Genomic DNA, 27,622 nt, shown 5'->3' with positions numbered 1-27,622 from the left:
GTGCTCTGACTGAAGTCAGACTGGATTAGCTGCATGCTTGTTTCAGGTGTGTGATTCAGCCACTACTGCAGCCAAAGAGATCAGCAGGACAACCAGGCAACTGGTATTGTTTAAAATGAAACATCCACATCCCTCTCAGTTTAGGTTCCCTTTAAAGCAGCCTGCACTCTAGAACATCACACAATGAAAAGTCACATATGGTTACTGAATAAATTCACTGGACTGTTCTCTCTGCTTGTTTACCTAGATCAGAATCTTATCAGCAGCTGTAAATCAGAGCTGTGTCATGGCAGCTCTCTTCCCTGTGTAAACACAGGCTTAAAGCAGACCTGAGCTCTTGTACATAGTTTTCATTGTACATTTAAGCACTTTAGAAATCAATTGCAGTGTTTGTTAAACTATATCAGAGTGTAATTAGCCTTATTAGTAGCTGTGACTAAGAGCACCGCCATGGCTGTTCCTCTACAGGAACTCATCCTGTTAATGTTATGTTTTTGTTTTTTTTAGATTTCCATAAATTGTAATGAATACTTGTTTTCACCTAAAGGTCATTATGCTTTGGATAACCTTTTAGAGTGTACATTAGGTTCTGAGTTTAGAGCCACTTTCACTCTTTCAGTGCTTCTAGTGAATTGAATCAGTGTAAACTTTTAGGAATTCCACAAATTATAATGAAGAATTTTCTTCCTTTAAAAGTTATCTTGCTGTGCCTATTCTTTTAGAACAGAGAGGGAGTTCTGAGTTTAGTTCCACTTTAACTGACAAATCTGATCATTGTGATCATTTCCTGTTGTATGCATTTTATGTTTATTCTGTAATGAGACATGGTTTTACAAGGAAAGATGGGCGATCCTCTGCATTTTTAACCAGGTCTTGAGTGTTTTATTTTTATTCCGGGTTAAAGGACGTAGCATACAATAGGTACTGTGGCCCAGAGCCTCCAGATATTCTACTTTCAAGGGCAGGGGAAATTGGTCATCTGCTGTCATGACTTGATTTGTACCAGCTTTGACATTAGGATCAGTAAATGTACATTCTACTTAAAGGTGAATAGAGATGGTCATTGAGATGCTAATTTAGGCTTGCATACAAACTTAATGCAAGTTAGTATTGAGCCAATACAAATCGGTGGTAAATGCATATGACTAGCCCAGTTTCAGGCTGCATACAATTTCATAATTTCCTTATTGGAGTTTTTGTTCTTGTATGCCTGTGAAATTGGAGCAATGCAATACATTATATTATAAATACATCTGTGGTCCCACAGTATTTAAGTGGGGCTGTGTTTTCCTTTTTAATAGTGACCAATCATCTTGACATAGAAGTACATACTAAGACTAGCTTCCTTGTAAACAGGAGGATTTAACTGCATTTAATATCTGCATTCAAAGAAAACCCACAGCTGAAGTACTGTATAATATTTCATCTGTCCTATAATGGGGTAATCTAATACCATCTATGGTATCTACAGTACCACCTCTTTTGATAAACATGTATCATAAGAGACAATATGAGTATAGATATATCTGTTTTATATTTATAATGGTATTTTTTTGCAGTTGATGTGTACTTGCAATTTATTTACTATTCTAGGGCCATACCACCAGCAATATTCTGGTCTGATGGGACATAGATTAGTTGGAATACTTCTGCAGTTTAAGTTTTTTTGTATCTCCAGTATGTTTGGGGGTAAAAGTTATGCTGCGGTTTACTTGTTTACTTGTTATCTTCGATGGAAGAAAAGAGGGATAAAAGTGTATGTTTATGAGGAATTCAGATGTATACAGACTTGTTCTAATTGACCATAGAGGATAAAAGTGGACTCAAAACGAGCCCCCATCCCAGGCTACCTCTCTTTTATCTGTCTCTTTACTACAAAAGGTAAATCAAAGTACTATAGGCTGGAAAACTCCATGTGAAGTCTGCCTTCAGGTAAACAAACTGAATGGTGGACACCTGACAGGAAAGTGATGGTACTGCCTATTGATATTAAAGGGAAATTCTTATCTTGTCCTGCAAAGGGACCACTGTTTCGAAGAGTAAATTAGTTGTGACAAAGACTTGACTTGTCGGACCATAGCTGGTAATTATGGTTTTGCATCTTCATGTCAGAGATTAAATGATCAAACCAGCTTAACCACTTCCGGATACCGGGTGGTTTGGCTGAACTGTGCTGCGGGGGCTCTTCAGCCCGCAGCACAGATCAGAAATCGTGCAGGGCGATCAGACTTCCCCCCCTTTTTTCCCCACTAGGGGGATGTCCTGCTGGGGGGGTCTGATCGCCGCCGCGCTGCTGTGCCTAGCGGGGGGGGGGGCTCCTCAAAGCCCCCCTCCGCAGCGCTAGTCCTCCCTCTGCCTCCTTCCCTCCCTCTCCCGTCCCCTGTGTGCGGCGCAGGACGGAAAGCCGTCCTGCGCCGGATAGGATAGGCTTTAGCCTATCAGATGCCGGCGATCCCCGGCCAATCAGAGGCCGGGGATCGCCGATCTCCGTCACGGCGCTGCTGCGCAGCAGCGCCGTATGTATGTAAACAGCGGGGAAGATCTTCCCCGCCTGTTTACATTTACCCTGCGAGCCACGATCGGAGGCTCGCAGGGTGTTCACGGAGACACCCTCCGTGAACTGACATGGAACGGCCGCTCATTCGAGCGGCCGTTTCCATGGAAACCGCTTCAGGATTCAGGGGCGTACATATGCGTACGCAGAATCCTGAAGTGGTTAAGTTGGGTTAAACAACAATTGAAAGAATATTTTGAAAAGAGTAAAGATTAGAAGTCCAACAATTTGTAAAGCTCACAAAACTCTGGGGAAATGTTTTCCGGGGTGAGGGCAAAACTAAATGAACAAAACTCTTCTGTAGCAGCTCATATAGTATATAAAAAGGCGAATGGTCACAAATAAAGATGCTCAATGAGGTGCAAATAGTTCTAGTTTGCAAGTGAATTTAATGCATATTGTATGCAGCTTGGAATTGGGCCAATAAGATCCACTGCATGCTGAATTTGGTCAAATGCCAAGCTGCATGCAATTTGACATGTTCTGTTGCACTTTTGCAGGCTATATATTGCTTTGTCACTAACTGTACCTCAGAGGACCTTAGAATCTAATACCTAATATAGTCACATGTCCAGGGCCCATTTAGAGGGAAGCCATTGAATTTATTTGTATATTTTTGGAATGTCGGAGGAAACTGGAATGCAGAAAGGAAACCCACACAGACACGAGGAGGACTTACAAAATTCTAGCAAATATTGCCCTAGCTAAGATTTGAACCCAGCGTTGCAAGAAAAGACTGCTATCCACTTATGCCACCATGCTAAACACCTACTTATAGGAAATTTGGGTATCCTGAATGATTTACTGCATTCTACTATATGTTCCTAAAGTCCTCCTTAATGTAGTAGTACTGTATGTGTTCTCTTATGCAGGTTGTTGAAGAATTAGCTTTATTGCTCTGTAGCAATTAAAAATGTGGTTCCCATAATTAATTCCAGCATGGTGACGTAGTGGATTGCTCTCTCACCTTGCAGCTAGGTCCCCAGTCCTTAGATGGGTCTCCGGTTTGAATCCCAGCTATGGCACTATCCACAAGGAGTTTGTTTATTCTTTCCATGTCTTTTTGTATTTTTTTTTTCTGGGCACTACAGTTTCCTCCCACACACCAAAAAACATACAGATAAGTTAATTGACTTTCCCAAAATCAGCCCTAGACTACGATGGGCTATAGTAGTGGTTAGATTGTGAGCCCCCTCTCATGGACAGTTAGTATTAAGTCTATCAAGTATTGAGGCTTCATTACTTACTGCGCTTTTTATTTTTTCTCTATCAAAGGGAGCCCTAGTCAGTGCCTTGACGGACGACACCCTACACCTTTGGAATTTAAGACAGAAGAGACCTGCCATACTGCATTCCCTAAAATTCAGTAGAGAAAGGTAAGCAGAATATATATTTGTATTTTATCCTCTCATTAAAGTAAAAATAACAGATAGTTTAATGTCATAAATAGGTAACCTACATGTCACAATTATCAGCAGCTCAAAATGTAGAAAGTGCTGAAGTAAAAGAATGAAGTTGAGTTCATGATTTTTTTCTCTTGGCAAGTTATGCCACCCATCACATAGAAGGACCAGTAGAGAGGCCTAGAAATGAAAGGAGCAGGGTGAAGCTTAATTTTGTACACTTTTTTTTTTTTTATTTCAGCATTAATTTGTCTGTTGACTTCATTATTTTGAAATGGCACATTCAGTGAAATAAACCACATTTCTAGTTTTCCCTTTCACATGCTTTGTGCCTACTGATCAATGATATGAGCAGTGCACATTATCACTGCTTTCATGCCATATGTATGTGGTTTCTTTTTTGCATGCATGAACGTGGAACAGTACTACTGCTCTGTCCCGGTTTTCATACCCTGTACATCATCTCTTCTGCTAGGTATATATCACAGAATTATAATTGTGGCATCCTCATATGTTTGACTATCAGACATGAAATTCCCTATTCCATAAGCCTTCCACTGAGATCTGATTAGTCAATCAATTTTTTTTTTTTTTTATAGCAAGCTGTGCTTTTTTTTTCTGGCTTTGCAAGATCATGTTCTCGTCTACATTATTTTTCAAATGTGTTCTCATAAAATTCTTTTGTACGAACTGTAATAGATGCTTGACATTATTATGCTTTTTACATGCAGATTGATAACAGAAAATAAGAAAATGTATACGTACGAAATGTGCACGGTAGAATAATTTAATAATTTAAAGTGATCCCGAGATGAGTGATATGGAGGCTGCCATATTTGTTTGCTTGTACACTAAGTTTATATGTTGTCTTTGCACATGATGTGGTTGTAGAAGAAAGGACAAGGAATGTGCCAGTCTGCCTTTGAAAAGGAAGCCAGTGATGGGTGGAGGATTACTTGGTGTTGCACTAAGTTCTTAAGAGACATAGATCCCTCTATCTCAGTCATTAGAGTGGATGGACGAAGGGTCTTCTTGGACCCATGATTCAGTCAGCCAGAGCCCGTTTCCACTTGTGCGGTGCGAATCGCCGCGGTAAAAATTTGCATGCGGATGCGAATTTTGCATGCTGGTGTATGCGAATTTTCATGCGAATTTGCACGTGAATTCGCATGGATGATGCTGTATGCGAATTTAACCATGGCAGTGCCGGCGTGGTTGTCCATTGATTTCCATGCGAATTCGCATGTGAATTCGCATGAAAATTCGCATACCAAAGCCGCAGGCGAATTCCTTTTGAAATACATTAGCGGCGATTCGCATGCATTCCACACGCAAGCGAATTCTGAGGGTTCTGCCGTGCAGAAAAATCCTGCACAGAAAAACGCTCAGGAAAACTGACAAGTGGAAACAGGCCCATCCGCTTGTATTGGCTGTGCGAATCTGCATGCAGGAAACGCATGCAGATTCGCGATAGTGGAAACGGGCCCTCATGCAGCTACAGCTGGATATTTCAGTCATACATAGGAAAAGGTTGGCAGCAGTAATGCTGTGACGTAAAAATACTTTAGTTACTTTAGTTTAGTACTGCATGTCATTGGGGTCTGTTCACAAAAGCCTTGCACCGCCATGTAATTTTTGCTTACCGGGCCTGGAAGAAGCCCCTCGTTAGCAGTGAATCATGAAGGCGGTCAGGTGTCATTCCCTGCTCTCCCTGGTAAGCTCATTCACGCTCACCGTTTCAGCTGCTTCTTCCTCTTCACTGTTACTCCTCACCCCACTGCTCCTTTCCTCTTTCACAGAGGTGGTTTGCACTTCTCTTGTGCTTGCCAGCGCTCTGTTCTCATTCACTGCTTGGTCTATGCACTTTTTCACTTCCTAATTTTTCCAGTTCTGTCACGGTTTTTTCTTTTCACCATTCTTGGATTTCATGTTGTTCTTATTATTCATGCTCTAGCACATTGCACTTTATTTGGAAGTTTTGCTGATTATGTTTATGCATAATTGTAAGGCACTTTGAGCTTTGTACTGGTTATGTGGAGTTGCAGTTTATGTGCAATATTGATTGACAGTTTAGTTATCATTGTGATATGTCTGTACACATCCCTTTTGACCGCGACTCCTTATGTACTTGGATGTTAAATGTTTTGGTACTTATCTGTTAGCCGGGTGCATCCGGCAGGTGGCGACAAAACTCCACCAGAGTTACGTCTTTCCCTACTATCCATGGCGGCCTGGAGGGGGAATAGTAATTAGCGCCACCTGCCGGATGCGCCCGGCTAACGGATAAGTACCAATGTTTTTATGTGCAACAATTTTTTGTCTGAATAAAGACCGATTCAATTTTCTGAATACTCATGAGTGGTGTGGTATTGCTTAGGATCCTCTTTTTCTCATTTCTTGATAAATTGTCATGATCCTTTCTGCACACTCTAAACACATGTAGTTGATTGCTTCAGTTGTTGGTGCTTGCCCATCACTTTTGTTTTGCACCCACTAAGCTTGTTCTTAGTCTCTTATCATATGCCTTACTGGGCAAACTTGCTGCCTGTAGAATATACTGTAGGCCTCTCTGTTAAAAGGACTCAAAATATGTCTAGTGGAAAAGGGAATACTTGAGGGTGGTGTTGTATCACCATTAAGGGACCCTAACAGTCACTGATGAATAGTGGAAGCTGATTATTACACTGGCATATTTATTAACTGGAACAAATTGGTAAGCAGTTATCAATGCATTGTATTGAAGCTCTGTGAGTGTTTATAGCATTCATTGCAACTCTTACCAACTTCTAACTACCTCATGTACATTTTATGCTGGATCTGAATAATTGATGGAACAGCCGTACAGGATAGTTTTTAATAATTTTGAGGGAATTGTATTTTAGGGAAATTTATCATACATGTAAACATAATTAATGGTAACTAGAAGCCAGCAACTCTGCAATGTTTCTTAATGAAAACAGCCACTCATTCCTAAAGCCCATAATGTCTGAAACCTTATTTAGAGTCGGGTTATGTGCCCAATGTGGGGAAACCATGCTCCTCATGTGCGTGGTAAACGGACACTGAAGCGGAAAAAAATATGATATAATGAATTGGTTGTGTAATATGGATAATTACTAGAATTTTAGTAGCAAAGAAAATAATCTAATATTTTTATTTTCAGTTATATAGTGTTTTTTTTATAACATTGCATCATTTTCTATTATTTGCAGTGTAGACACTACTCAGGACTCTTTCACATCAGACAACGCGAACAGGAGCCATTCTCCTGCACGCGTTGTCTGCCTGCGGCGTGTCGTCGGGTATCTGCGGTGCGACGCAATCAGCGGCGGTAGCTGGTAATTAAACCCGACGGAAAACGCCGGCTCGCGGGTGCGTTGGAGGAAAAACTGCGCCGCAACCGCACCGCAGCGCATCGAAACGCAGCGTCGAGTGTGAAAGGTAAAATGAAAGTCTATGGACTTTCATCTTACCTTGGTTAACGCAAACTGCTTCCGTTTGCGTTAACGCAGAAAGTCTGCCCTAATGTGAAAGAGCCCTCAGCAGTCTAAATGGATTCAAAAGTTCACTAGCCTTCTCTGTAAAATCTTCCCTGCACAGGGAAAAAAGATACATTGTCTTTTCAGCTTATTATCTCAAGTGTCTGGCAGAGTTTTCTGCGACTTTGAAAGTCGTGGAGCTGAATGGCTAATTTGCATAAGAAACAGGAGTTTCTTAGCTCTTCCTTTACTGGAACAATATTAGACTTGTGTGTCTGCTGCTAATGTTTGTTTTCTTAGCTGTACTACACATACAAATCATTAGATCATTTTTTTTTTCCGCTTCAGTGTCTCTTTAAGGCCCCTTTCCCACTTCTGCGATGCGTGCAACACATGTGGCTGTCGCAACACACGGTGTTTCTATGCCTTTCTTCCCAATGTGTTTGCAATCCCATTAATTTACGTTTGGAATTGCACTGTGTTTATGTGATTTTCTCTGCAACCATGCATTGCGATTTTTTTGCTTAATTGCAACACATGGATGGAAACCTCAACCAGTGCAGTCTATGTACTTCTGATGTCCCTACGGATCGCATAACTGTGCGGGGCTGAAAACTCTATCAGCAACACACATAGGGAAGGGGCCTTTGTCCAAAGCATTGAAAGGATTCCTGAACTGACATGTGACAGGAGATAAACATGGATACATATAGAACTAGTCCCACAGCAGTGACAGGTTTTTTGGTAAGCCTGGGCACTGTACCTCCACTACTATGTGTCAGTGATGTAAATTGTTTTCAATAGACACGGTGTTGGGTTGAGGGATAATGACTTTTCTGCAAAAGGTGGAACATCTTCAAGCAGAAAAAGATCTGGAATACCGTAACTGTTATGTGGTAAAGATTGAACAACTCTATAGCTACCAACAGGATTGAATAGTTAATTGGTAAATCAAATGACTTTATGTAAAAATGTGTTTATTATAGTGTTTATTATATGTGTTTATTAAGTACAGCAGTAAGGAGATGCATGTCTACTTTCAAACTGACAGTTGCTGCAAAGATCAAACTCCCATGTGTAATACTGCATTATACTTACCAAAAATGTTAAAAAAAAAATTACTTATATTTTCCATTTTAATAAAGCAAAAATTAAGAAATTCTTAATGCTTTCCCTTTAAAACTGATCCTCTTTTATAATGTGAGGTTTTCTGCTTCCTTATAATAAATAACTTGAAGTTTTTTCTAAAGAGTTCTGGTATTCAGGATTTTATATTATGGCCTATATTGTTATAGCAAGTGTCTGGATTTTGATAGAGAAGTAGTGACATTGGTTCCTTAGGCCACATCTCGTGTATTTCCCTGATTAATATATTCAAGGCTTTTAACACTTCTAATGTGTTGTTTATGTAACATGCTTGGTGAAGTGACACCGGTTCATTCCAAACTTGCAAACATAAGATCATAATATAGAATGCTTTTTTCCACACTCTGCAGAACACCATTAGCCTAAAAATTGGTTGCAGTACTTTTTAGTAAGCGCTAGTCCTAGTTTTACCCTTTTAGGTCAAATGTTTTCTTTTAAGTTTGGAAACTATAATACAAGTAGCAAGGGAAGAGGACACTGCAGGAATACATAAACATATGTCTATTACATTGAATGTCCATTAGAAATATAAATAGAAGGACCTGAAGAGTATGCTACATAGCTAAACTTCAATTTTCTTATCGTCTAGAATTGATCTGTTCTACTTATCGTTTCTTTTTCTAATTTATTTGACATCTACTATGTACCTTATGGTAATGTACATTTTATGACAACCATCAATTCTCTTTTGTGACTCAATAAAAGATATTTTGCAAACTAAAAATGTAAATAGCAAACTGTTCATTCATGAAAAAAACAACAACTAAAAGTGGTCCTCACTATATAAGAGTAAGAGCCGATAAGGTATGGCATACTGAAGTGTAATGGGTAGGGTGGAGGCGCCCAATGTGTGTTCTCTTTTAGTATTTTTAATTTTTACTACCAAAAGGTATTAGAGGCGCCTACACTCTATCCCCTATGCTATCAAGGCATTTTGTATTGACCTGAGGAAGCGGGCCATGACCCGTGAAACATGTCAGATTGCTTTTTGAATAAAAACTTTTCCAGTTGAACTGGTGTCTATATCTTCTGGAGAGGAAAGCAATTACCTCTCTTTATTAATTTTTTATTTGTATTTAAAAATAGTAAAATAGAACACACATTGGGCGCCTCCATCCTACCGATTACCAGTCAGACCTCCTTTGGAGGTAATAGCTTTGCAGTTTTTCTGGAAAGTATATCGTACTACAGGAGAGCGACCATCCAGTATCCAGCAAGACCTGGCGTACCGAGCAGGGACAGTTAATTCCCTGCAGGCCTATACAGTGGTTGCAGGAACTGCAACCCACCTTTGTCAGTATATATCTATATAGGTTTATCCTCCCTATACCTGACGATACTGCACCATTGGTCTCCTAGTCTCTCCCTACTTCTCACCTAGGTATTCCTGGCCCTTACAAGAGTCACCAAAGAAAAAAAAAAACCTATGGCATACTGAAGAAGTAGTGCTCTCTTTCTCACTGTCCCATGTGATTCTCTTCACTCCCATGTCTGCACCACTTACAATGTCTTGTAAGTTATGGTGTAGAAAAATTAGTCTCGCCTTAGTCTGATCCTTGACTGTAAGGTTGTGGCAACATAAAGCTTTATCATTTCTGTTAAGTTCTCGATTGTGACGACTCTGTGCTGACAGAGGAGTTATTAAGCCGAGTATTCTTTTTTTAATGTGCTCTCTGTACTGCTCTTTTTAGTTTGTTGGCCGTCAAAAACTATTGAGTGCCCTCCATAAGATATGTTGTCCTAGGGTTGGTCTGATTGCCTGGAGTTGCTGTAAAAAGACAATTGGGGTTTGGTAAAATAATTTTAAGAAAAGGCAGCCAATTATCCTAAAACTTACCATTAAAATTCTTCTTTTGGTTGCAAACAAAAAATAATTCTCATGAAGACTCAGTAGGGTTTGTTTGTTGGTTTGTTTGTTTGTGGGGGATGAGGAGTTGCCCCAGTAAAAATAGTTTTCTTGGCTGATTAAATTATCAAATTCTTGAGAGAAGTTAATAAAACCATTTGGTAGAGGGCTGGATTATTGTAACGAAAGCGGGGAATGTACAAGTGCTGATTCTTCATTTAAAGGGTGATTGGGCGGTCCGAGCCTTTGAAGAAGTAGGTTAATTTCATTCCAGAAGGATTGTCTGACTGGGCAGGATCAAAAGTAGTGTAGAATATTTAATTTACTTTCATTCCATTTATTCTTTCCTTACTTACACAACTTTCGTGATTGAGGCAGCTGTTACAGAGAAAGTGCCTTTTCGAAAAGTCACTTCTTCAATCGACTCACAGGAAAATATTGGCTGGTGCTACCTTACTGATCATCTCCTATGGATGATGAGACTGTGGTAAAAGTTTGAGCAGCTCATAAATTGCTGTTTGGACTAGCCAAGCAGTGTCTGACACTAGCACAGAAAACCAGCATTGCAGACTTGGACAGGTACCGTAATATAAAAATAAATAACATAAAAATGTACAACGCAAAAAAGAAACGTTGTACATTGCAGTTCAGGAAATATTCAATACTATGTATGTAGAACGTGAGTGTAACGATTGGTGTCAGCAATAACAAGGTTCTGATTATTTGGTGATCTGCAGTATCACCAATAATGCAGATACTATATCTGATTATATGGTGATCTGCAGAATCACCAATAATACAAATATAGCAACAATGAGAAATATCGAGACCTTAGTCACACTTTATTGTACTGAGTGTAGTGATTGGTGCAAACAGTAAATACTGACAGATATGACTATACCTCGCCAGAGGAGCTGGTGGGCACTGTCAGCACAGCCAACACCTCACCAGTGACAAGGGCTCACTGGTGAGTAGAAAGGTCAGACTAATCGAGTCGGTAACAGACAGGCAGATACAGTACAAAATCGGAAGGCAGAGAAGAAACGGTTAACAGGCAGAGTCGGTAGCAATATCAGATGGGCTAGAGTACAGAATCACTGGAGAGTAAGAATAGTCATAAACGAAGCAGAGTCCTAAACAGATAACAATATAATGCACAAATCCTATCACTGTGTGAAATCCTCGGGTTTCCTCCCGGATCAAAGCACACCGGATCTAACTAAGGTCTGAGCGCTTACACGTAGTGATCGCAACAGCAGACAAGTTGCGACTGACTCCTCCAGGCTTAAGAGCCCGAGGGGACCCTGAGGCACGCCCCCCCTACGCCCAGCCATTTAGCAGCGGCGGACGTCTGGCGTGACTTCAGCCGACCCGTAGGTCAGCTGATGCGCCTCCTTGCCGTATAAAGGATGCGACGGTGCGCGCACGCGTCAATGCGACCCTATGTGCAGATGATGGCCCCGTCCTCGGCGTGCAAGACGCCCGAGGCACGGGAGCACCGTTAGCCCGTGAGATAGCGGCATCCGCGGTGGCAGCGTGGTTCGCCGCGGCTGCCTCTTCATAATTCATTACAGTGAGCCTGAACTAGGGCTTTAAGTTCCCCTAAACCCCCAAGACAGACTTTTAATGCTTATGATGATTTTTTTTTTTTTTTTTTTTTTTTTTTATTGTGCCAGGGCGTTGATTCATTTATTGAACATATAAAACATGTTTTATCTGTGGATTTAGTACTTTTTTAACTTTCCTTAGGCCCCATTCACACCTAAAAATGCAAACGCAAACATATTGAGTTTTCGTGAACTGTTTTTTTTCCCCTCCCGGCACTCCACTGCGCGCTGCGTTTTTGTAAAAAGCACTTTTCTAAGCGCTTTTTCAGAGCAGTTTTGTAATTCACTTCCTGACACAAGTTAGGAAGTGAACTCTTTGACCCGGAAAAGAATAAATACAATGTATTTATTCTTAAAAACGTGAACACAATCGCTGCACAAAGCGATTTTGTGAGCGTTTTGCGGTTTTCCTATGCCTTTAATTATAGCAAAAAACCCTCAAAAAAGTACAGGCACTACTTGCTGAGCGGATCGGAAACGAACCGCTCAGCTGTGAGCTCTCTCTTATAGGGAATCATTGCACAAGCGTTTTGTGGGGGATTTTAAAAATCGCCTGCGCTTGAAAAAAAGGTGGAAAACACCTAGTGTGAGCAGGCCCTTATGGCATTTCACAGGAACAAAAATGGAAATTATGCTATTGAGTTCACATAGCATACTAAGAGGGTTTATTAGCTTTATATAATACTGCAAATATTAGAAATGCAGTTTTTTCTCCTAGAATCAAGGTAAGTGAAGCACAAGCATATCCCTCAAAGCATTATCTCCTTTGTGCAGTTTCAAACAGCATATGTGCATTTAGTGAGTAGCTGCAGGTTTATAGTGATATCAAATGATGGTTTAAATATGCTTTTAAAGGACTTACGAGGCGAAATTGCTAAAAAAAAAAGTAAATTACCTGCCTCATCTTTTATGGCACGGAGGACGCCGTCCGCGCCCTTCGTGCCGATCCGCCGGGTCCCCCCGCTCATTAGCCCCCTGGGCCGGCTGCCGACCCCACGGCCCGGGTCGGGCTCTCCTGCCTCTCGCAACATGGCCGCTTCCTCTGGCCACGGCTGCGCAGTCCGCCTGGCCGCGAGTGCAGCTGCGCAGCTCTAGGGCCAACCCCCCCCCCCCCGATCCACGCTACGTAGCGAGGATCAGGGGGGTTGGCCCTAGAGCTGCGCGGCCAGGCGGACTGCACAGCCGCGGCCAGAGGAAGCGGCCATGTTGCGAGAGGGAGGAGAGCCCGACCCGGGCCTTGGGGTCGGCAGCCGGCCCGGGGGGGGGGGGGCTAATGAGCGGGGGGACCCGGCGGATCGGCACGGAGGGCGCGGACGGCCTCCTCAGTGCCATAAAAGAAGAGGCAGGTAATTTACTTTTTTTTTTTTTTTTTTTTTGCAATTTCGCCTCGCAAGTCCTTAATGGCGGTTTCTCCTTTTTCAAAACATACTGGGTAACGTTGTTTTCTTCTGTGTTTGTTCAATGCTTTAAACAAAACAAAAAATTCTCTGTTCATCTGTTTTAATATGAAAAAAAGACACATCTAAGTGCATGTTTTCATTCTATCTGTATACATCTTTGTACTAGCTGCACCTTGCACTTAATCTATATATATATATAAAATCTGATGTGGGTATGTATGTGTGTGTGTGTATGTGCCACGATCACTCGAAAACGGCTTGACCGATTTGAATGAAACTTGGTACACAGATCCCTTACTACCTGGGATGATAGATTCTGGGGGTCTTGTGTCCCCCCTGCTCACCTGGGCAGAGCTACAAACAGCAAATCAGATTTCACCCATTCAAGTCAATGGAAAAAATGTAAAAGGCTGCCATTCTCACAGTAATCAAGACAAACGACATCAATAATTTGTATATTCCCATAGAAATTAAACAAATTAGATTGGCTGTTTGTGGCTTCACTCCCTCTCCAGCATTTGAACCCCAGTCACCCAATGACCGACTGTAGCAGGTTCGAGGCATCTGCTATTAACAGTGGAAGAATGGCAGTCATTTAAATATTCCACTTGAAAATCAACAGGTGAATTTTGATTGGCTATTATAGGCTCCACCCACTTCCCTGAATATTAATCTCAGTCACTCAGTGACCATCTGGGCAAAGTTTGACAACCCTGCCATTAATAGTGTAAGAAGGGCTGCAGTTTACACTTTCCCAGTGAAATTTGTTTTTGGCTCCGACCACTTTTTGTAACCTGGACACAAAGGCACTACTCCATGACCAAGTTTGTGAGCTTTGGGGTCCTTGGCATCAATAATTTGTATATTCCCGTAGAAATTAAACAAATCAGATTGGCTAAGGACCCCAAAGCTCACAAACTTGGTCATTGATTGTTTGTGCGTTAGGGTTAGAAAGTGGGCGGAGCTAACACCAGCCAAATACATACACGGGCAATGGCGGGTCATCAATGGGGGGAGACAAATACAAAATTCACTGGGAAAATGTAAACTGCAGCCATTCTTACACTGTTAATGGCAGGGTTTTTAAACTTTGCACAGTTGGTCACTGGGTGCCTGGGATTAATATTCAGAAAAGTGGGTGGAGCCTACAAAAGTGAATCAAACTTCACCTATTGCTTTTCAAGGGGAATATTTAATTTCTACCATTCTTGCACTGGTAATGGCACAGGCCTCAAACCTGGTACAGTTGGTTATTGGGTGACTGGGTTTCAAATTCAGAAAAGGGTGTGGAGCCACAAACAGCCAATCAGATTTTTTCATTTCAATGCAAATTATTGATACCAAAGACCACAAAGCTCACAAACTTGGTCATTGAGTAATTGTGTGTTAGGGTTAGAAAAAGTATGCAGAGCCAACACCAGCCAAATACATACCCAGGCAACGCCGGGCAATCAGCTAGTGCTGTATAAAGGAACTATAAGTCCTGTTCCGCAGTGAGGTATGCATTGACTTGAATGATGATTGATATGTGTCCCTCTGTGGCCAGGTGCCTGATTTGCTGCACTGGCTACTTTGTGACCCAGCGCCACATGGGAAGAAAGTGCTTTAATTGCACCCGCTGTTAATATAGGCAGATGTATCCTCTGCCACAGCATATGAGGGCTGACTTTGATTCCCCGCCCTCTTGACCCTTGGGTCTCTATGGCAACCAGCTTCAGTCACGGAGGAAGTGACGCTCCTGGAAGGGGCAGGGATTAGGCTCCGGTTTATACCGGAAGATCACATTCCTCTTTAGAGTGGTACGCAGCGTGACCAAGCATCATTTAGACGCGAAACGGCCGTCGCTCGCCACTTTTGTGACCACCACCCAACTCCTGAACAGATGACCACTTGTACACCGGAAACGTAAGATTTGCCTGGATGTTAACATACCTTGTGAGGTCTATGCACTGTATTTCTTATCATTGAACTGTACACTTGCACTGTCAATTTGTGTGAATAAATCCATGGACGGAAGGGGCACGCTCTGGATATCTGTTTGTTTACACTTCTTGAATGAAGTCATTAGGTGTCCTTACACTATATGGAACCTAGTTTACCGTTTCCCAGACTGCAGTGCAGTTGTGGTAAATAAGGGCAATAAAGGGAATGTCACCTAAATCATATAATTAACTTTTTTTGCATTTAAAAAAAATATACATACTCTGACTTTGCTGGGGATGTAATACATATAATAACTCCTTTCCATAGAATCATTTTGGTTTATAATTTAGATGAATTGTCGAAGGCCATACTGCCGTATCTACAGCAATCTCACTTGTATCAGAAGTAAAAAGTATGTATTATGAGGGTAGGGGTGGTGTTGGGGGAAGGGGGAGGCAGGGAAGGGAAATGGAGGGTTGAGAAACCTAAAACCAACTGTATTAATTTGTGCATTAGGAATGCAAAGTGATGGTTTCTTGACTATCTATTCCGGGTCATGGTATGGTTTAGGGCTACTCATGTCTGAACCAGCAGCCCTGTGTCTCTGTCAAATGCTTTACTGCTAGCAAGCAGAAAAGCTTTTGGCAACATTCTGCAGCGCTTTCCGTTCGTTAAATGCATCTCATTTTGCCCTCGCAGTGGGACATGAAAGTGCCGCGGTACATGTGGTGTCCAAAAGAAATCAAGATGGGTAACGATAGGATCAAGCACAGTGTTTGCACAAATGATGGTAAACAATCCTACGGACGGCTGTCCATTCATTTGAATGGCTAACGCTTAAATGACTAGCACATTGATTGTTATTTAATGCCGGCATTAAGTCTTCACGGGCACTAAAAACACCATTTCTTTCAAAACATAAATGTTTTTTTCTTTAAAATAAATGTATTTTATTTTAAAGAAAACCTGAACTGAAAATTAAGTCAAAATAAGCATACACAAGTCATACTTGCCTTCCATGTAGTCTACTCCTCAGTGTCTTTCTCCTGTCCCGTGCCCAATTTGTTCACTGTGATCAAGGGAATTTTCTGTCCTCCATTTTGAAAATGGCCATTACCCATAACCGCTTTCTGGTCAGCACACAGTTAAACTGTAACATTGCCCACTTGAGCCATAGGGAAAAATGGACATTACCTGGTACATCAGTTTTCCTCTCAACTGATATTTTACAGACAGCAACTGATATATTTCAGTTCTGACAAAATATTGTCAGAACTGGAAGGGATTATTGTCTGAAGAAAATGGTGAGCTTCTGAGAGGAACTGATGGCAAGTTAACTATGTAATGTTCATTTGAAGTTATCTCGTGTGTTTATTTTAAATATTTTTACTCAGTACAGGTTCTTTTTAAAGGAGCTCAACCAAGAAATAAGAAGAAACTTATCAATTGCATGTTGGCAGACTCATTTGCATATTACTTGTATCAGGGTGTAGATATTGAACCTTTTCTTTAAAGAGGAATGGTCGCAAAAATCTTAAAGAGGAACTCCAGTTAAAATAAATTAATATAAAAAGGTTTAATTTTTACAATATTTATGTATACATGATTTAGTCAGAGTTTGCTCATTGTAAAATCTTTCCTCTCCCAGATTCACATTCTGACATGTATTACATGGTGACATTGTTACTGTGGGCAGATTATGTAGCTGTTCTGGCTTTAACAGACAGCTATAAACAGCCATTTCCTGTGTGTGTCATTGTTACATTGTGGCAGTTTGCCCAGAGTACCGTACGGTACCAGAGCCTCTTGTGGGAGGGGTTTCAGCACAAAATCAGTCATACAGCGCTCCCTGATGGTCTGTTTGTGAAAATCATTATATTTTTCATGTAAAAGTGGGTATCAGCTACTGATTGGGATAAAGTTCAATTCTTGGTCGGAGTTTCTCTTTAACATTTAAAACACATACAAACAAGAAGCACATTTTCTCCCAGAGTAAAATGAGCCATAAATTACTTTTCTCCTATGTTGCTGTCACTTACAGTAGATAGTAGAAATCTGATATTACCGACAGGTTTTGGGTTAGTCCATCTCTTCATGGGGGCTTCTCAGCATGGCCTTTATTCTTTATAAAGACACTCCCTGAAAATGATTAATACAAAGATGCTGGCCAACCTCCCTGCTCACTGCACACTATTTTGGCAGTTGGACGGAGCAACTGCCATTCACTAAGTGCTTTTAAAAATATAGAAAACCCTGAGAACCCCCCCTATGAGAAGATGGGCTAGTCCAAAATCTGTCGCTAATGTCAGATTTCTACTACTTACTGTAAGTGACAGCAACATGGGAGAAAAGTAATTTATGGTTCATTTTACTCTGGGAGAAATGTACTTCTTATTTGCATGCGGTTTAAATTTTAAGATTTTCGCGACACTTCCTCTTTAATTTCAGTTTAGCATTATCCGTGGCAAATCTGCTCTTTATGGACTGTTTGCAATATTTGCATGAGGGGGAAGTGGAGAACAGAAGCTTTAATCTTGAACTTGTGTATAATATTATGAGAGATGGTTTTCATCACCACCAGGGCTCCTATTAATAGTGTTGCTTGCTCATCATTCAAGTGGTTGGCCAATTTATACACCTATTGTTCCTTTGCTTTATTTCTGCTTAGAGTTAAGAGCAGGGAGTTTGCCTCTGCACTGTGGCTGCAGTCGCCATGCACACTGTGCAAGGATCTTGTCACCCATCCTAGTCATTAGACTGACATAAGCTGCTATCCATGGAGCCATATCATTCTAATCCAGGCGGTCCACATGCGCTTTTATTTATAGCCGTAATAAAACGTAGAACAGATGACTCACTTATCACTCTGAAAGATGCTATTTTTCTCTCTACCTTAAATTTCTGCCTCATATGGATGGCAGTGGAGATTTCTTTATTAAAGTTGTGATTTGCAGTTTTTCTTCTAGAATGAATAGGAATGTTGACTACTGTTACCTTCCGCTGGAAATTTTCTTTTCCACTATTGCTGGGAAAAAGTAATAAAACTCATGCAGTAAATAAATTCAAACAGCTCATTTGTTTGCAATGCATTTTTATTAAAACATTCTTTTTTTATTGTGCGTTCCACTGCAGTTTTCAAGTGATCGTTCGGTTTCATGATTTAATCTGATTGGCATTTGTTTTTCCACAGTTGGTTAGGGGTTTGATATACAATTATTTTTGCGCTCCCTAGAAATGGGATAATCCTGCTTCAGCTCCTGGATTCTTTCTTTAATGTCTTTGTGAGGATTTGTATTATCATAAAGTTGGTAGACTTAAAGTAACCCTGAAGTAAAAAAAAAAAAGTGCACCTAGAGGGTGCTTACCTTTAGGAGAAGGAAGCCTCTGGATCCTAAAGAGGCTTCCCTTGTCCTCCCCTTCAGCCCCATTCCAGCGGTGGGACCCCTGAAAGTCCAGCAACTCGGGCTTGTTGGCTCTGCACACATGCACAGTAGAAGCTTTCCTCTCAGACAGTAACAGTGGCACTGCGCACAGTGATGGAGTCCTGGCAGAAGTAGCCGAGCCGATCAGGTCTGACCTACTGTTCAGGCGTAGACTGCTCTCAACTACTTCCTGAGCCGAAAGCCGCTAGTGTGGTTCTGAGCAGTGCTTTTGTGTGTGTTTGTTCAGGGTGGATCGGGCTGGCTGAGGAGGATGGGGAAGCCTCATTGGGATCCCCCTCTCAAGGTAAATGTTATTTTATTTTTGGAAAATCATGAATTCTGAATTCCCTTTAGGCAGGGGTCACACTTGTCTTTCAGTTTCTACACTTCTCAGAAAACTGAAAGACAAATGTGACCTCTACCGTACAACAGCTAATGTAATTTATAGAGAAAACTGACAAATTGCGCAAGATGTCAGTTTTTTTTTCTGCATGCGAAATCTGCATTAAAGTGTGACCTATCTCATTGATAAACATGAGTTCTCAGTTGAAGTCAGTTTTTCTGTGCAGAAAACGCGTACGAAAGCCAGTAAGTGTGACCCCTGCCTAAAAGCATGTCCTGCTTGGAAAAGGCTTATAAAATTAATTCTAATAGCATGAACTTGTGTAATGAACATGCATTAAAGCCCTAGTTCGGGATCTGTTATTTATTTATTTTTTTTATATTTATTTAATACAATTTTTTAAAGTATATCCTAAATTCTGGATAGGATGGCTATATGGGAATATAAATGGCAGATGCAATTCAATGTTAAAAAATGTAAAGTCATGCATTTTGGTCATACTAATGGTCTAGTACCATACAAAGTAAATGGGATACAGTCGGGGACATCAAACTTGGAGAAGGACTTAGGAGTACTCATCGACAACAAGTTAAATAATCGTACTAAATGCCAAGCCGCTGCAGCTAAAGCGAATAAAATGTTGTGTGCATTGCACATAAAGATTAATAATGGTTAAAAGGAAGCAAGGTGAGATGCAGACATATGGAGGCTGCCATATTTATTTCATTTTTAATGATTTCATCTTAATCATTTCCCTGTCAGTCCTGCTGATCTTTCTGGTCAGTAGTATCTGAATCGCACATCTGAAACAAGCATGCAACTAATCTTGTCTGAATTTGGTCAGAAACTTCTAATCTGCATGCTTGTTTAGGGTCTTTGGTTAAATGTATTGGAGGCAGTGGATCAGCAGGACAGCAATGTGCACTGTTTGAAAATAGATGTCAGCCTCTATATGTCTCTCACGTTGGGTTCCCTTTAATATTTTTTTTGTTTCCTGGCTTGCTGGGATAGCAAAGTTGTTGTCCTGTACTAATGTTTAATAGAACCCTATTGTGTGTTTTCACCCACATAAAGATGTCAGGGGCACCCCCTGTCTTGACTGTGAGCTCAGAGCTTATCACCTGACCCCACCCAACTTCGCTGGTGCTAAAAAGTTTGCTCATTGTCGCCAACACTGCAGCTACATTTCTAGAAAGTCTAAGGCAAGGAACACACTTAGCAGAATCACGTGCGTTTTCCCAGAATTTGCCAAGTGCATTCCCTGCCTAAAGGTTGTGTTGTTAGGAGTTGCTACTTAGCAGAGAAGAAGTTAGCTAAAGGGTAGGGTGGCCTTATCTGCATATGCAGATTGCCCATAAACAGCCTTTTTAAAGTGTACCCAAGCCAAAGCTCGGGTTCAAAATCATATACTTATCCTATACTATCCCTAAGAGGGAAGCATCTGGATCCTAATGAGGCTTCCCTTGCTGTCCTTGTGTCCTTAAAGGGAAGGTTCAGGGAGGGTGGCTAAAAAATAAAAATCAATTTCCACTTACCTGGGGCTTCCTCCAGCCCGTGGCAGGCAGGAGGTGCCCTCGCCGCCGCTCCGCAGGCTCCCGGTGGCCGACCCGTCCTGGCCAGGCCGGCTGCCAGGTCGGGCTCTTCTGCGCTCCAAGGCCCGGCACTTCTGCGTCCCACGCCGGCGCGCTGAAGTCATCGGACGTCCGCCGGGCTGTACTGCGCAGGCGCAGAATTACTGCGCCTGCACAGTACAGCCCGGAGGACGTCTGATGACGTCAGCGCGCCGGCGTGGGACGCAGAAGTGCCGGACCTTGGAGCGCAGAAGAGCCCGACCTGGCAGCCAGCCTGGCCAGGTCGGGTCAGCCACCGGAGACCACCGGGAGCCTGCGGAGCGGAGGCGAGGGCACCTCCTGCCTGCCACGGGCTGGAGGAAGCCCCAGGTAAGTGGAAATTGATTTTTATTTTTTAACCACCCTCCCTGAACCTTCCCTTTAAGCATGGCAAGGGTTTGTGCCTCTGCGGCTGCAGCACGGAGAGTCCGCAAGGAGCAACAGGGGACCAAAGCACTGTGAGGGAAGCCTCATTAGGATCCAGAAGCTTCCCTTTGCTTAGGCAAGTATGTGTTTCTGAACCCAAGCTTTGGCTCTAGTTTTTTCTTTAATAGGAAAGAGAGAGGCACGGGGTAACATTCCTCCCTGGGCCAGTACTCCCCTGCCAAGCCCATTGCCTCTGTAAAATGGCATTGAGCAGTGGTGAGCAATTGAAGGCAATGCTGACCCAGCCAGCACTCTTTGCCATGTGGTTTTTAAATTTAGGTACAGATGGGCTTTTAGAGGCTTACAATAAACTTCTTTTTCAATGCTCAAGCCTGTGATGGTAAGGACCAGAAGTCTCAAGTGAAAATTAAAGAAAGCAGATGGCTTGTTAATTTATTCTCATTTGTAAAATGTAGCCAGTGGACTGTTGGCTGTTATTGAGCAGACCAAGCTCAAAACCAAATGGGACAGTTTTTCGAACTTTGAAGAATCAAGTTCTGTTTTGACAAATGCAGTTATTGGACGGGATGCAGATGGTCTTTTAGGAAGTGGGAGTTTTAGTAGTGTAACATACGGAACATAGCTTGTTGATGAGAACAATAATGTATTTGTAGCCATGGAGATTTCCAAATGTTATCTGATTGAGAAAATTCCTCAGTTTTACTAGCAAAATTATAATTCTAGATATATAAAATGATGTTCCATCTAGTGGCACTGGAATTGTTTTCCGGGACAAACTGATAATTGCTAAGAATATGGTTACATTTATACATAAAGAAGTGGCTCGACTGGGGTTGCAATTAACATTTATCATTACGAAAAACTGAATTTGCATGCGATGTACACATTTATGTTGCAAGATGTAAGGTTTTCATGCAACAATGGGAACACTATTCTAGACTTTCACACTTAATGACTTTTATTAAGTGTGCAGCAAATGCGATTTTTCTCTTTCTAGGAGGAATTGCACAGTATGAAAGGTCTCCAGTTAAACAGCTCTTACAAAAGTGAGATTATAAAAGTCTAGAATACTCTAAAACAGAGTTCCCCAACCCTGTCCTCAGGGCCCACCAACAGTACATGTTTTGCAGAAAACCACAAAAATTCACAGGTGGGGTAATTAGTGTCTCAGCAGAGCTGATTAACTACCTCTGTGGATTTCCACAAAACATGCAGTTTTGGTGGGCCTTGAGGACAGGGTTGGGGAATACTGCTCTAAAACACATAGAAACATATAAAATTCAGCTTGTTGTGAGTGCGCTCACACTCTGGTTGGCACCAATCATATACAGTTTAAATTTTAGCTCCAGTGCACATCAATCAGAGGAACTAAACAATTAAAAGCCAATCAAAGTGCTTCAGTGTAAGCTTCAGGTATCAACCACCATCAAGGACACCCTTTAGGATTTTAACTCACCAAAAGCAGTGTAACCACTGCTAGATTGGTCAGAAGCAGCTCTATGCCAGAATACTTGAATCCATCAAGTCCCATCACAATAAACCTCTGAGAAATAAATGCGGTCATCAAACCATACAAATGTCATTAAAAGATTACACTCCTAAGCTCTTTCTAAACACAGTTTGTCATACAAGCGCTGCCTGTTAAGGGTCTGCTGTTTTGTCTCCCACTGGCAACTCTCACACGCCCGTCCGAACGCTGCTCATGCATGTCCTCTGTAGTTCCTGGTTTGGTTTAGTTCCCACCAACATGTTTTGTCACACACTTGTGACTCATCAGGTGGCATGGTGACTAGCCGTTGTACTAGGATATTTGTTTATGCCCACCTGATCCTATTGACAGAGGTTAACATTTTCACACACAAATTTCACTGCCTACTTGTTAATATTTATCCTTGTTTTTGCACTAAAATGCACTAATAGAATGCCCTATTCACACTATTACAGCTTGAAATTGCACACTTTTATGTAGATCAAAGATGCAAAGAGCATGCCACTTTATTTGCTTTTCGTACAATTTTGTGATGGGTTAATGTGTGTCCATGCAAGTCTGGCTTTATAAAATCTCCTAATTTCCTGTGAACCCATGCAGTGACTTTTGTCAAAAGGCGTTCTTTGAATTTTAGCTGCAAATACATGTTGGCCCAAATTCGCCTGCTAATTTGCATAAAAGCAATTAAAAAAAGCATTAACTAATAATCTGTGCATTAGCACATAATTTAAACATGGCATAATTTGATCTTTGAAGAGCACCTGAAATGTAAGTGCCATCTGAATTATCAGCAGGTTTGAAGCCAAGAAAGTAAAGCTGGGCATGCATTACTGGAATTTTTGCTCGATCAGGTAAACTATCGCTGTCTACCTGATTCTGATAATTTTCCTGGATTACACCACTTGATATTGATCAGGTTTTAGCAGCGGTCTGATTGCATAGTGATTGGAATATGTCCACCTTTGCATTGCTTAAAATAAACGTATTTTCCATTTGAGGTTTGATCAACATTGGCCTCAATTCTGATAGCTAAGTGCGGTAAATATCTTTTGGGGGGCGATTCTGAAAGAATTTTCCACATTTCAAAACATGCAGTAAAATGTGCAGTATTTCAGCAGTTAGCATGCGGTAAATCATAATAATAGTCTTTAATTGTCTTCCTTAAGTCAGGATAGTCTTTGGAAGTTTTTTGTTTTTTTTTGGAGGGGCAGTTTTTGGAAAAGTACCACACATTTTATGTCCTAATTTACCACATGCTGTAAATTATGACTAAAATCTACCAGAATAGCAGACTGCCTTTACCGCATGCAGTAAAATACTACTTATGCAATAAAACGGATGGTAAGCGTATCAGAAGTAAGGCCATTGACATAGAAAACATAATCTACCATGTTGGTCCTAGTTTCAAATAGATTTTTGATTAATTCAGTATGTTACTTAGTGTATGTCTACATTATAAGGATGGTCAATGAGATGCCAATAATTCCAAGTTGATGCAGGATTATGCAAATTATGTTCGTAAATATATGAAGCTTTGAAATGGATACATCAAATTCTACCTTGGTGGGTTTGAGTGGTCCATTTTCAATTAAACAAGAAATGGTGTCTGCACCCTGGGCTATCTGGTGTGCTATGACTAGACACATGTATACAGAGAAGAACAGAAAGCCCCTAAAAACAGCACCACTCAGTTTAAAGGGGCACTGCAGCGAAAAACTGTAAAATTTTAAATCTGTGCAAACATATACAAATAAGAGTAAAATGAGCCATAAATTATTTTTCTCCTATGTTGCTGCCACTTGCAGTATTTAGTAGAAATCTGACAGAAGTGACAGGTTTTGGACTGGTCCATCTCTTCATAGGGGATTCTTAGCAAGGCTTTTATTCTTTATAAAGATATTCCTGAAAAAGGATTTAGACAATGATGCTGGCCAGCTTCCTTGCTCGCTACAGTTTTTTGGCAGTTGGACAGAGCAACTGCCATTCATTAAGTGCTTTTGAAAATAAATATATCTCTGAGTATGGTATTCCTACCGAATGGTATGCTAAAAGCAGACGGCTCTCTGGGTCTAAGCTGGCCAGAGTTTTTACTCACTCCTTTGAGAGGGGATTGCTTCCAGAGTCAATGTCCGAAACCCTTATAATTCTACTACCCAAGCCAAATAAAGACCTGGATCTTTGTGAGTCCTATAGACCTATTTCGTTGATAAATTCAGATGCGAAAATCCTGGCTAAGGTTCTTGTAAACAGATTGATTAACTACATCACAGATTTGGTTCACGAAGACCAAATAGGTTTTATTCCTGGCAGATCAACGAAGTTAAATATTCGGAGGCTTTTAACAAACATCCAATTCCCACATGCAAATACAGGAACCAGAGTCATCTTATCCTTAGATATGCATAAAGCCTTTGATTCGGTAGAGTGGTTTTATCTGTTGGCAGTCTTATCTAAAATGGTTTCAAATATTGTATGCAAGGCCCAGGGCAAGGATCCATGTTAACTCATTCATATCCAACCCTTTTAACATCCAGAGGGGAACTCGGCAGGGTTGCCCCCTTTCTCCGTTGCTATTTTCTTTAGCTATGGAACCCCTAGCAGAGCTTGTTAGGTCCTCTACTGAGTTACAAGGCCTGCAGATTAACAAAATGGAAGAGCGTATTTCATTATACGCCGATGACTTATTATATTTAGCAGATCCGGGCCCCTCCGTAGTGGAAGTATTTAAAATCTAGGATTCATTTAAGTCAGTATCTGGCCTTAGGGTCAATTGGTCTACGTCCGCCCTGTTCCCCCTGGATGAAGCGGCCAAACACTGTATTCACTCCTCGTCAAACCTAGAGGTGGTGGATTTGTTTAAACATTTGGGAGTAATCCTATCTAGGGAGGTGGGAGATTATATCTCTAATAATCTTGTACCATTAATTTCACACTTAGACTCCAAACTAAAATCTTGGGGAAAACTTCCACTCGATGTGGTAGGCAGGGTCACTGCTATTCAAATGATCATTGCTCCTAAAATTTACTTATTGCAAATGGCCCCATTATTGATCCCTAAAAGTTTTTTTCAAGCGGATAGACACTTTACTGACCAGCTTCATATGGGGGGGCTCCCAACCCAGGATTGCACTAAATACCCTACGCTTACCAGTTAATTTTGGGGGACTAGCTATGTATATTACTTGGCATCGCAACTTACATATGTGCATAGATGGATGAGCGCTGACAGATCTGACGCCTCTTTGAATTTGGAGGCTGACATAGCTTCATCATATGAGGCTCTAAGTAATGGCATATATAGGGGTAAAGCTCCACGAAGAGAAGGGTCATCTCTAATTAATTCTTCAATTAAAGTGTATAAGAAGGCTTCGAAGTTATTTACTCATATAAATACTTCCATCTCTCCTAGTATGCCTCTGTGGATGAATCCCTGTTTGCCGGAACTTTTGAAATTAGACGATGTAAGTTTTTGGTTCTCGCATGGTATTAAATATGTTAATCATATTTTTGCAGAAGGGAAATTTAAAACATTTGGTCGTCTCATAAATGAACGCTCTTTACCTAAACACTCACTATTCAGGTACTTCAAACTCAGAGATGCAGTTAAGGCTCAGTGGGGCCTGTCAGGTGTCCACATAGAGGCATCTGAACTTGAACTAGTAATGTTGAATAAGGATAAAAATAAAGAAGTGTCAAGATACTATGCTATTCGTGTACAAAAACAGGGCTTTGGGAGATACTAAAAGGCCAAGCTGAAATGGCAGGAATTTTCCCCAGACATAGAGATTTCAGACTGGTCTGACTTTGAGTCCTCCTATATGTCCTCAGTAATTAGTGCTAATGACAAACTTATCCAAATTAAGTGGTTTCACCAGATTTATTACACCCCGGTTAGGTTAGATAAAATGGGTACTAATGTAAGCTCGGAGTGTTACAAATGTGGCAGGTTGGATGCTGACTTTGGTCACTGTACATGGAGTTGCCCCTTAATCTATGCCTTCTGGGTCTCGGTATTTAATCTTTTAGCAAAACGAATGAAAAGACATTTGGATGTGTCATTCAAGGCTTCTATGTTGGGAATAGTTGATTCTATACCCTGTAATAAATATAGGCGGCTTTTCCTACGTGGTACTCTGTTCTACGCTAGGAAATGTATTCTACTCAAATGGAAATTAAAATCTGCCCCATCCATAGATGCCTATATCTTATTGGTCAATCGTTCCCTCCCACTTTACTGTCTGACATATCAGGCTAGAGGCCACCCGACTAAATTCAACAAAATTTGGGACATATGGATAGAGGATTCAGAATCCACAATTCCTAACCTTGACATCAATGTTAGCATTTCTGATTTACTTATTTAATTCTCGAACTTTAGTCTTTAAGTAGGCCCTTCTCGACGTTCCACCAATGTGTTTTTGTTCTCTAATCTGTGATATGAGCCATAAACGCACCTTTGTGTATGATACTTACCCTGTATGCATATATGTGTTATATCAATATGTATTGTGAAGGCCTGGGAGGAAGGGTGGACGGGGGGGGGGGGGGGTTGTGGTGGTAATGTAATGTTTTTTCATCTGTTATATTGTTATAAAGCTTCAATAAAAATTCTCTTTTTAAAAAAAAAAAAGAAATATATATATCCCTGAGAATCCCCTATAAAGAGTTAGACTAGTCCAAAATCTGTCACTTCTGTCAGATTTCTACTACCTACTGTAAGTGACAGCAACATAGGAGAAATGTAATTTATGACTAATTTTACTCTGGAAAAAATGTACTTCTTATTTGTATATGTTTGCACATATTTTAAATTTTACAGTTTTTCGCTGTAGTGCCCCTTTAAGTGTAAAAAAAAATATGTTCAGGATCTTTATTACAACATGCTCAATGCTAATTCAATACCTTATAATAGTACAATACAATTAACAAGGGATAAAAAGACCCAAAAAATCTTTGCTGTGACACAGAAACCTATTTATAATTCTACTGCCCAACTACAATGTATTATCAACA

At 41.0% G+C, this 27,622-nt stretch overlaps 1 protein-coding gene across 7 annotated transcripts in view; it reads left to right on the top strand.

Annotated features, from left to right (window-relative positions):
- The window catches only part of STXBP5 (syntaxin binding protein 5), a 557,868-nt gene that overhangs the window by 143,904 nt on the left and 386,342 nt on the right, over nucleotides 1-27,622 (top strand). For 6 of the 7 annotated variants that reach the window (XM_068231993.1, XM_068231992.1, XM_068231991.1 and 3 more), the window contains exon 4: nucleotides 3,830-3,930. In XM_068231993.1, the coding sequence (XP_068088094.1) occupies nucleotides 3,830-3,930 (101 nt within the window). Of the gene's footprint in view, nucleotides 1-3,829; nucleotides 3,931-24,642; nucleotides 24,790-26,018; nucleotides 26,071-27,622 lie in introns of those variants that run through there. The other variant, XM_068231996.1, reaches the window with a different exon arrangement.

This window comes from Hyperolius riggenbachi, chromosome 4 (genome assembly GCF_040937935.1).
Source record: "Hyperolius riggenbachi isolate aHypRig1 chromosome 4, aHypRig1.pri, whole genome shotgun sequence".
In the NCBI taxonomy this organism is placed as follows: Eukaryota; Metazoa; Chordata; class Amphibia; order Anura; family Hyperoliidae; genus Hyperolius; species Hyperolius riggenbachi.
Note: the sequence above shows the minus strand (reverse complement) of the source record. Positions and strands in the feature narration are given on the sequence as shown.